The 11,721-nt window shown below is 45.3% G+C and overlaps 1 protein-coding gene across 1 annotated transcript; it reads left to right on the forward strand.

Annotated features, from left to right (window-relative positions):
* Window positions 1-9,482: 9,482 nt before the first annotated feature.
* On the forward strand, window positions 9,483-11,166 carry LOC120308935 (histone H1.10). Its single transcript, XM_039345655.1, has one exon. The coding sequence runs from the start codon at window positions 9,675-9,677 to the stop codon at window positions 10,338-10,340; it is 666 nt and encodes a 221-aa protein (XP_039201589.1). The 5' UTR covers window positions 9,483-9,674; the 3' UTR covers window positions 10,341-11,166.
* Window positions 11,167-11,721: the final 555 nt, after the last annotated feature.

Below are 11,721 nucleotides of genomic sequence, written 5' to 3' on the forward strand. Positions count from 1 at the left end.
CTTGTTTGGCTTTTTCTTTTCATTGGCAATTGCTTGGTTCACTTTCTTAACAATCTGTCATTCTAGGAGGCCACTGAAATTCCAGAGTAGAATATGATATCAGTGTAAAATTATTCTTCATGTATGGGTATGAGTATATGTATATAAATTTCACATTAAGGCAGGTGAAACACTGATACTATAACACCAGTAACAACTCTTATGTCTTCTTCAGCGCAGAGCATTTGTGTCTTTGATGGAGAATTTAATAAATGAAGAGTTTAAAATATGTGAAGAGTTTAAAATATGATTGTTGAGTTCGCAAACAATATAAATACTGGGTGAGGGGGAGAGAGTGAATGAACAGATGCTTTAGAGCAGATATGTCAAACTCGTGACGTCGCGTGATATATCATAACTTTTCCCCCATTGCTAGCAATGGGGTGGGTGCGGTTTTGGCAGGATGCATCCGACTGGCGGGCCGGCAGTTTGACATGCCTATTTTAGAGAAATGAATCAGGATTCAACTTGTTCAGAAATCAGTTTGAATTTCAAATGAGAAACATGCAAAAGTCTTACATTTGATTGGTGAAAGAAGTCAAAGGCATGAATATAGACTGGAAGAGGGCCACAATATATACAAAAGGATTTCAGACCCTTGGTCTCAAGGGGAACATGAATCAGCAATTTATGAAGATGTGAAAAAAAAACCAAATACTATCCTATGTTGTTTCAACAGGGAGATAGCATCACGATCAACAGAACTCATTCTGTTTTGAACAGATTGCTTTCAAATGTCACATGCAGTTTTGAGCACTGTATATTAGGAAGGATGCTTATCCCCTCCAGAATGTCCAGAGCACAGCAACTGAGATTATAAAGGGTCTGTATCAAAAACTTAAGAGGAATGGCTGGGAGGAGTCATGTATGGTCAACCAACAGAAGTGTTCATGGAGACATGATAGCTATCTTCAAATATCTCAAGGGCTGTCACTTAAGAGGTGGAAAGAAATGTTCAGTGTTGTTCCAGAAGCCAGGAGAAAAAGCAGTGAGTTTAAATTACAAGGAAGTAGATTTCAGCTGGGCACTGGGGCAAATTTTCTGATCATACCAGCTATTAAACAATAGAGTTGCTTTGAGAAGTGGCATCTCCTTTTCTGGAAATATATAAGCAGAAGCTGGGTAGCCATCTGTCAAGGGTGCTGTAGTAATAGGTTCTTATACTGGATAGTGGATTGGACTAGTGATCCTTTTCACATCTTCTATGATAGAATGTGATAGAATACAAATAGGAGAAAAATTATTAAAAAGTTGGAACAATTTAAGCTGCACAGGAAGGAAGAAGGCAGCATTCAGCATCTAACACTCCTTTAAAAAATCTATAATAGTGGCTGAGCCAATAGAGGGTTTTGCCCCATAAGCATTATTGATTCAGTGTATGTAAAATCAATGGCCTAAATGTAAGCAGCATGCCATTATTCAGTAAATGAATGCAGGAAATACTATAAATTATGCTGTATAGGAAATTTGGTGATTGCATAAGCCCTGTTCCCTCTGGATTCATTGGGGTTAAAGGTTATGCAAAAAGCCTTCAGGCCATTTGCCCTCAATATAGCACAGTTGTTTGGATCCAATACATTAGTGCCCTAATATGTTACCAATCAATACAAGAAGATAAATTGTTCTTTTACTCTTTGAAGTCTCAAGTGATTAGTAACTGTTAAATCTGTTTACTTATGTAGTTTTCTTTTCTAATGGACCCAGTGTGAAAATGTTACAAGACTACAAGGTGGATATTTGGAAAACTAGCATTTTTCACTGCTTTCAAATTGGGCATCTTGTATTCAGAACTCTTGAGTCTATCATTCAGTTAGAGCCCAGCAAAAGAATAAAGGTTCTTGAATACTTTATACCCTGAATATTTTACTTCGATAAAAAAAAGTTTCAAATGTAAAAAAAAAATCACAACCTAATCTGCATGAATCACAGCTTCCTGTTTTTTCTTGACTAATCAAAATATGAACTGGTGCAGACTGTAGGGTTCTGCTGTTTTATTATTATCTAATTTATATTCCACCAAATTTCCAGAGAGTCTGGTCAGTTTTCAAATGATTTAAAACATGAAAACAATAAAAGCAAGACACAAAAAAGGGCTAGAGATGGTGCAAAATAACAAATAGGGTGGAAACAAACCAACCTAAGTTTAAAGGGAGGCTTCAGTCATCCTTACTAAGGCCTAGTAAAAGGCAGGTCTTCAGGCTCTTTTCAAAACACTAACGGCTCATTCCAGAAGACAGGCAGTTCTGGGTTCTGATGGACGGCAGTGCTTAATTAAAGGAATACATAGTACTAATCTTGCTAGATCAATTTGGCACTTGGGTTATTAAAACCTGGCTATAAAATATTTATTGTGTTTACTTGCTATGCAAAACCATGTCCGTAAGTTCAGAATGATGCAAAGAAATTTTGTATGTTCTCTTGAAATTTGGGAACTTGATACACGAATTCTCCATACTTACGGGAAAGCATAGTAATTTGAAAAAAAATCTTTTGGTGTTCCAGGTCAAGCCTATGCAGGCTTATTATTAAACTTTGTTGTAGTACAGTATATGCCATGGTAGAGTTTTTAATCTACTTTGTGCTAATCTAATCTATAGAATGTCCCAGATTCTACAACATGCACTTTTGTGGCATCCAGGGGAAAGGGTATAGAGAAAAATGTAGATTTTCACTTTGCTTTTACTTGATATGTAGATTACAGGAAGGAATCTCAAGTCCATATGGACCTGATATTCTGCCCCCAAAACACAGGCAGTTCTTTTAGCTCCCCCCCCCAGCCCTCCATAACAAGAGGAATTCCTCTCAACAGGCAGCAGCAGCTTGCAACCTTCCCTGCCAGCTTCCCTACTGACTTTCTGGGGAAGCCAGCAGAGAAGATTGCAAATGGTGATAGCACTAGCACTTACGATTCATACACCGCTTCACAGTGCTCTACAACCCTCTCTAAGCAGTTTATAGAGTCAGCATATTGCCCCCAACAATCTGGGGGCCCTTATTTTACCCACCTCAGAAGGATGGAAGGCTGAGTCAACCTTGAGCCTATCAGGATCAAACTCCTGGCTGTTGGCAGAATTAGCCTGCAATACTGCATTCTAACCATTGCACCACCACAGCTCTTTTTTAATCACATGAGTGCAGGGCATTTGGCAAATGGTTGTAAATACAAACGGGTTGCTGAATACCAGATTGTGGACCAGATCGGATTGGTCAGTGGCATGACACTTTATGACTTCTGGAGGTGCTTTACAGGTCATAGAACACCCTTTCCCAAGCTATTATAACTTGTTAAACAATCGGCCGTAATTTGAGGACTGCCTGTACATACCTAATATCTATGGGAAACAGGACTGTCCATGCTGCTGAACTTCTGCCTTATCAAGACAAGAATTAGTAATATTCTATCTGAATTTGCATTATATGCACAATTGAGTCATGCAGGATTAACCTCTCTGTTATGTGAATACCAAAAGATTATTTTCCATGTTTGTTGGATATCTGAGCAGATATTTAGAAAGAGCTGGATGTCAATTCCTCATTGCTGACAATTTAATTTGAGATAATGCAAACTTGTCCTATAGTTGCCCTGTTTTGATGTAATACTTGTATTAGAAGATGATTTTAGGAAGAGAAATATTGTGCTAAACCGTGTGTATTAAGAACTTGGAATATATTAGTTTATGAAGAACTTTGGATTTTTTTGAGCTTGGAACTGGAGGCTAAACCATGCAATGAACAGTTGCAGGTATATCTGGTATATCTAGTCTAACAAAGAGAAGAACCGGGGTGACATGATAACTGTCTGAGGGGCTATTAGAAAAGAGGAGGGTCTCTAAAGCACCTGAGGACAGGACAAGAGAGATCCAACCTAGATTTAAGAGAAATTTCCTAACAGTGCAGACAATCAGTGAAACGGTTTGCTTTGAGAAGTTGTGGGTGCTCCATCACTGGAGGTTTTCAAGAAGAGACTGAACATCCATTTGTCCTGAATGGTATAGGTCCTATTGCTTGAGTAGGGGGTTGAACTAGAAGACCCCCAAGGTCCCTTCCAACTCTGTTATCCTATTATTTATTAATTTTAAAAAGTATTTGTAAGGAATTATATTTTTCCTACTTATATTTGTTAATTTTATATATTGCTCTAGATTTCTATTGGTTCCTGTCTCTCTTTTGCAATGAAATAATAATATAATAAAAGTACACCAAAGCTCGGTCAACAATAAGGGAGAAAAGAATTATTAATCCAGAACGGACAATTTACCCGTATATTCCGGCGTATAAGACGACTTTCTAAACACTTAAAATCTTCGCAAAAGTCGGGGGTCGTCTTATACGCCGGAAAAATATTTACTCAGCAAGTTTTCTCTCCCCCCCCCCTCTCACTCAAAAAGAGTCCTAGGGTTATTATTAAAACCAGCCAATCAACTAAAGATATCTCTTTCCAGCCTCTATACTGGGAGTACCATAGGCATTATCTGGCTGTCGTGACAGTAAGATTTCCTGGAGCTTTAATCCCCATTCTATAATGCTACATTGCAAACCGTCTCTTCTCTTCTTCCCTCCCTTTTGCATCCCAATTCCTTGCCCACCCCTCCAGAACTGCGGATTGGTAGTGGCCATCCCCTGATTAATTCATTCAAAGGGAGTAGAAAGGGATGGCCCATGTAATGGGGAAGGGGGGGAAAGAGTTGTAGGGTGTTTTTTTTTATATAATGAAAACAAACCTAAGCATCTGCGTCCATTCGAGGCACTTCTCAGTGCTTCTTCATGCAGGCTTTTCAGCGTTTACCTCTCACTGCCTGTGAGAGTAGCTTGGGGGAGGCGGAGCTTATGGGTCTGGAAGGGGAGGGGTGTCAGCTAAATTCCTCTCCGATTTACGAAGCAGGAATGGAGTGGGGACAGAAAACAGCTACACAATCCTTTCGCCTGTCGACTTCCACCGAGCTTATGCAAGCAGTTCCCCCCCTCCCCCCGCCTAAATAAACTTGCATGGTGCATTTGTGGTGTTATTTATGACAGATCCTGGCTGGTCAATCTGGCTCCCATCTATAAGTACTGTAGTGCACTGAGTTTTAATAACAAATTAAAAGGAAAGCATTTACTCCCCCCCATTACCTGAAAAGGGGGCAACTTATCACATTTGTGGAAATGCAAGTTTTCAAAGGGCGAATGCCTTTCTTACTTGGTTTATTAACTGCTTCCTTTCCTTCTTCCCTAAACATTCTGGCTGTCTCCAATTTCATTCTTGGTAGTGTTGCTTTAAAAAACTGCTGAGAAGTCCTTTTGCAGGCAGGGCAATTTTCATCAAGGTGTGTGTGCGATTGACAAGGCAGAGCCTTTGACAAACAGGCAGGTTTTCTGCTCACTCAGCTTGGAGAGGCTGTGGAGGATTCGCAGGGTGGAAGACTGAGAGGAGGAGATCCCTGTGTGCAGCCTGCTTGCTCCAAGCCAAAGCTTGCTACTGGGGGGGGGGGGCAATGGAAGGGACCCGGGGAGTCACACGCATGCCTACACGTGCACGCACACACCCTGAGCTACTCATTTGGACTTACAGGTGGCAATGAGAACTCAGAAACTGTGCTCCCTTTCCCCCTCCCTCATGGAAGAGGGGTAGTCTTATACGGCGAGTATAGCCCAAAGTCTATATTTTAACTGGAAAAGTTGGGGGTCGTCTTATACGCCCAGTCATCTTATACGCCGGAATATACGGTATGTTATGCAAATATCCAAAACCTGTCCAAGTGGACTAGAGTCCACAGAGGTATCTAAAGTAAACCACAATGTTGGCAAAATGAGGATGCACCCATGGTGAAGTAATCAAACAAATGTCAACTTCCTAACATTTGACACAAGGACATAAATCACAGCATTTATGTGATGTTACATCTGTTGTCAACCTGAGTTGTCTACATGCCTTCCCTGGTTTTCGGTCTCAAATAAAAAGTTAAGAAATTCAGACCAGTTGAAAAGGCAATAGTGTCCATCACAGAACATGCAGAAGACATTTCCAAAACTTTGATTGGCTGCCATCCGCAAGTCATGCTTATTGCTTGCTGTCTGGCAATGGGAAATGGCAATTCATGTTCTGGAACTTTGCTGATACTCTCCCAGCATGCATTTCACACAAAAACTAGTAAGACTGGAGGAAGTGCGTCAAGCTCCACCCAAAAGATTGTTCCTTTCCATTTACCGTAATTGTTTTATTTCATAGCCAGTAGTAAAATAGGTCTGGGTGCGTTCATATATTGTGCAATCAGTGCCCACAAGTTTAACATCTGTTTCATCCTAATTCTTGAAAGCAATACTGCCATATATAGGTGGCTTAAGAAGTTATTCTTTACCAGATCAGACGAGTTGTCCATTTAGCCTGAGTTGTCAATATTTTTTGGAAATTTCCAAGCCAAAGTCTGTTTTCAAATGGATACTCAGTTTTTAATTAGAGATGCCAAAAACGAACCTAGGAGCTACCTGTGAAGAATTGTTTCTGCCAATGGGAGCAAGTACACTATTCTGAATAGCATCCAGTTCTAATTTGGAGAAATAAATTGAGTCCATAACTTATTAAAAAATAGACCATATTAAAATCAGCGCAACTGGAGTTAAAATCCACTCTAAAGATACTTTAAGGTCCAAACGATGACCTTCAATATCTTTACAAACAGTTTTAGGTAGTATCTGTTGGGATCCTTCCGTTCCATAAAACTGTTGTCCCAGGAAAGGCTGGGTTGGTGCCTGGCATGCTCAACCTGATTAATAAGCAAACCAGGGGTTGAGATATTAAAAATAAGTTATGTTTCTTCCTAGTAAAACTAAGACTGGCAATGCTTCTCAATGGCACCACGATCAAGTCCGTGGGAAGCATTTGTAGGCATCAGGAAGCAATAAACTAAACATTTGCAGTCCCTCAAAGTGGAATTCATGTATTCTGATGTCATGAATCTAATCTCTCAATTCAGTTGGGTGGATGATTTGCAAGTATTGTGGTTGTTACCAAGCAAGCTCCCATAAAATATTAAAATTGCTAAAGAATCTCTTAATATAGCTAAAAAGTACAGGTACAAAATGGCTCTTACAAAATTCCTCAACACTGGGTCATCAAAACCAACAAGGTTTCAACTTCCTTTTAACAGGAAGTTTAACTACAGCATTAAGATTAAAAATGACTGTTTAAACACACTGACAGAGAATTCTGTGAATCTGTAAACATCCAAGTCTGGAAAGCTGATCTAGTGGCTAAGTCAGATGCAAACTTTTGAGAAAAGCCACCATGTCCTAAGTGTTTGTGGCAGCCAAAGACCACGCATAGGAAAAGCGCAGGATCTTGGGACTGAAGGCCCTGACCTTCCTAGAAACAAGCAATTCGGACTCCACCGTGGGAGTCCCTTTCGGTATTTAAAACCCGAATCTCCAGCGACATCAAGTATGGAAGGCACTTTCTAACAAACCGCAAACATCTCCCTTCTCAGGCCTCAATTCTTGCTCGCTGAAGCCGTGAACAACCTTCTGGTTTCATCCACCAAACCAACAGCTGCAGCGATGCCCGCTGACCCCGAGTTTTTTCTGCGCAAACTCCACTCTTAAATCCAGGCGCCGGGAGTCTCTGCGAGGGTGCGACAGGTTGAAGACGCGGAGCGGTGGCGCACTTGGCGGCAGGCTGTCCCCGACCGCGAGGCTCCTCTCATCGGAGAGCTCCGCGTTGTCTTTAGCACGGTTAAGTGACGCCGAGGGCAGAGCAAGCGCGGGATGGCAACTCTTTGGGTGGCCCAGTCCATTGGGATGCAGGCGGCGGCGGCGGCAGCAGCAGCAGGCTCAAGAATCCTTGGAGCGACGAATCTTCTCCGGCTTAGCGGCGAAATTTCACTTTAATCCTGCTTCTCTCGCCACAGAAACGTTTCCCCTCCATCCTCTCTGTTCTTAACTCTGTTCTCTCGCTGCAGCGGCTTTAAAGCAACCAACCAACCCGCCCACCGCCTCCTATAGGGAATCGTTAAGGATTTTCCCTGGTCCGATTTCAAGCAATCACACAAAAAAACACAAGCAAATCTTCTCCGCGCCCGCCTTCCGCAAACCGCTCCAAAATCCGTGGCTCGGAAGGCGGTTGCTAGGCAAAAGAAAGAGGGCGTCATCCCGGGGGAATACGAGGAGCCCTCGTAGCCCGAGGCTCTCAGAAATGAGTCCGTTTTGTCTGAAATCGGGGAAGCGAAGGTGTGCCTGCTCTGGAAATCAGGCTCTACTGTGCGGGCACCTCCGCCATTAAGCGACGAAGGTTTTCCCGCTCCCTCCCCCCTTCCCTCCCGCCAATCTCTTCATGCTGTCCGTGATTAAAGGATTCTTCTTCCCTTCTCGCCCCTCAGCCGAAAGGAGGGTGGGAAGAGGAAGAGATGAAACCCCCACCCCGTTATGCTCCCTCCCTCGCGCGGCGCTGCTTTCCAAAGTTTTTGCGATTTGAAAAAGCGAGCGAGTAAAGGCGTTTGAACACATGTGCCCACCAGAGTTTTTTTTTTTGCCGGCTCCAAGCTCGAGCATTATTAAAGGCCGCCAGCATTAAAGGAGCTGCCATCCTGCCACCGATCCCAATACGTACAATACCTGGTATCAATACATACAGATCCCAAAGTCAGCGCAAAAAAATTGCGCCCCTGCTGACCTTTTGCTGCCTCCCAATTCTGTTCGAAAAGCGGCTACCTTCTGCCTTGTCCCGCTGCCTCATCGCTCGTTTCACCAATGCATGTAACTGCGTTGACCTCAAACTTTTACTGACACGTCCCTTTCTCTGCCATATCATGTTTTTTCTCCATCAGGACTTGATGCGGGTAGGGATTCTATTCAGCTCCGCATTCAAGTGACGGGACCGAGGACCGCTACCATTTGTGGGGCCTTGGCGGGCCAATCCTGCCCTATCTGTACTCCGCAGTACCTTGAGTCACGGCCCCTCCAGTTCGGGCGGGGACCCCCTGAAAACTGCTCACCGGCTCCGTGCTGCTGCAGCCGACCACGTGAGGGCGTCCAGTGTGTTAGTTACAACAAATTAACCCGGGGCTAGTGCTCCCCCCGAGCTTCGTCAGTGCCCCCCGACTGGACACAGACATGCGGGCCCCACTTTCCTATCTGAGCCATGTGCTCCCTGAGAGCTGGGGCTCTCTCTAGGAGGTACAGAGCCCACGACATAGGGCGCCCCTATCCTCTGTCTTTCCCGAGTATAGGGTGCGCCTTTAAAATCGCCTCTGAAGAGCCTTTCCCCTGTCCGGAAAACTGTGACACCCAGGCAGGTGGATCAGTCACCGTCGGGAGTAGCAGATGCCAACAGCATCTCGTCTCTACGGCACCGGACGCGTGCACGAGAGCTCGGCGAAGGGGCCACAAAAAGCACAATTCAGAGCTTGCCTTTTCGCTCCCTGTTGTTGTTCTCAACATGGTCCGCTCCTGGCGCATATAAAACGCCGTGGCGAAGCCCGCCCAGGCAGATTGCTTTTCTCAGGCGACGCTGAGGGTAGCTGTGCTCGGTCGTTGTGGTTGTTTCTGGTCTCCCCCGACCCAGCGCCCCGCGACCGAGAGCATCTCCGCAGAAAACGAGGTCTGAGGATCAGCCGAGCCCTCGTCCCCAACACTTGGCCTGAAAGCCGGCGCGGTTTTCTAGGATGTCTGTTGAACTGGAAGAAGCTGACTTGCCGCTGACCGAGGCAGAAGAGGCGCCTCTGGCTCCAGAAAAGAAAGGGGCGGCCAAGAAAGCCAAAGGTGGTGTGTCAGTGCTTTCCCCATCCAAGAAGAAGAAAAACAACAAGAAAAAGAACCAGCCCGGCAAGTACAGCCAGCTAGTGGTGGAATCCATCCGCAAACTGGGCGAGCGTAATGGCTCCTCGCTGGCCAAAATCTACAACGAAGCCAAGAAAGTGGCTTGGTTCGACCAGCAAAACGGGCGGACCTATCTCAAATACTCCATCAAGGCTCTGGTGCAAAACGACACTTTGCTCCAAGTGAAAGGCACCGGCGCCAACGGCTCCTTCAAGCTCAACAGGAAAAAGCTGGAGGGGGGAAGCGAAGGAGGCGCCGGAGGCGGTGGCGGCTCCCACGCCAAATCCCACAAGAAGGCGGTCGTGGCATCCACTTCGCGGAAGGTCGAGAAGAAGCCCGTCGCCAAGAGCAAAAAGCTGGAGAAGAAATCTCACAAGAAAGGCGCGGGCGGCGGGACCGCCAAGAAAGACAAGGTGAAAGCGAAGAAAGCCCCCAAGAAAAGCGTCGCTTCCCCCAGCGCCAAAAAGGTGAAAAAATCGGCGAAGCCCAAGGCTCTCAAGAGCAGGAAATAAGACTGCCCTCAAACTTGGAGGGAAGAAGCCGCTTCTTGTTGTCTTTCGACCCCAGACTTTTGAGCCCCAAAACGACACTGACTTTAGCTCAAAGCACAGAGCCATGTTTCCAGCTTTGATTTTTTTGTCTTTTTGGCCCAGTTTCTGCATCATTTCTTCCCTCGGAAGGCGGGTGCGGGTGCGTGTAAAAGAGCACTTCGCTTTCTCCACCGATCCCCGTCGAGATCATTGGGACATTTTGGATCGTGGAAAGATTATGCCTTCACCTCCCACCCTTTTCTTTTTATTGGAGTATTGTTGCCGCTGAAGCTTGATTTTCTGCTTTCGTGTTCTGCAAAAGTAGCGTGATATCGTTATAAATACTCCCCCACCCACATCTGGGCGAGGTTCGGCCCCTCGTCATCAGCCTCCGGTTACTGCAGGGGGAAGGGATCGTTCTTGATGGGTTCCTAAACTTTGAACTACCAGCAGCCTCGGTCGCTCCCTCTTTAAAAGCGGGGATGTCATGGCAACAGCCTGTTGGATGCACAGGCGTCCGCACAGTTCCTGGCCAGGAGTGCTGGCGGCGCTGTATGCGGGGTGGAGTAGGGTGGGGGCGGTCGCATGGGACCAAGTGACCAGCAGAGTAGCTGATTTTACCTCGGAGACTTGCGCAATCACTGCAGATTTGAAATACGTATCTAGCCGAATCGGGGGGAGGGGGGAAATGCAGTTCACTTTTGCCTGCAAGATTTTGTATCGTCCTTTTCAGGTCTCGTCTTCAAATGCCTTTTTAAAAAATTTCCTCGTGTTTTTGTTCAATAAACCGTTTAAAACATTTTTCTCACGTTCTGGTTTCCTCCGTGTTTTCATATTCAAGATGGAAATGAGACAGTCGGTTTTATTTTTTTGGAAGATGGGATACGGGGGCGTTGGAATCGCGCGCGAGATGCCGAAATCACGGAGGAACTGGGGTCTCGAGGGGCTCGGTGCAGATTTTTGGCGCCCTCTCCCCATCAATGCAACTGGCTGGGTGGGCGTGGCTGTTTGCTCCCCTTCTGCCTCATCTAAGCTATTGGCGAAGATGCGGCCCCCTTTCCGGTCTCTTTCCCCCTAGGGGTTTTCTTCTCTACAGATCGTACATTCTGGGGTATCCTTGTATGGGACGCAGCAGAGCCGCCTAGGCCCGATATAAAAATAAAGGTAAAGCAACCCTCTGGGCAACTCCAGGAAGACTAACCTCTTCTCACGCCCACCCTGAAGCGAACACGCCCGGACATTTTATAAAGCCCCGCCCCCCAGTGGCGAGTTCTATTCCTAGCCTTCGAGATAGTCATCTAGCGCTCTTGCGCATGTGCAAGCGGGGATGCCGATTGGTGGTGGAGAAGAGCGATTACCAAGC

The sequence above is a fragment of the Crotalus tigris genome, unplaced genomic scaffold (assembly GCF_016545835.1).
Source record: "Crotalus tigris isolate CLP2741 ecotype Arizona unplaced genomic scaffold, ASM1654583v1 scf7180000017969.2108049, whole genome shotgun sequence".
Classification (NCBI taxonomy): domain Eukaryota; kingdom Metazoa; phylum Chordata; class Lepidosauria; order Squamata; family Viperidae; genus Crotalus; species Crotalus tigris.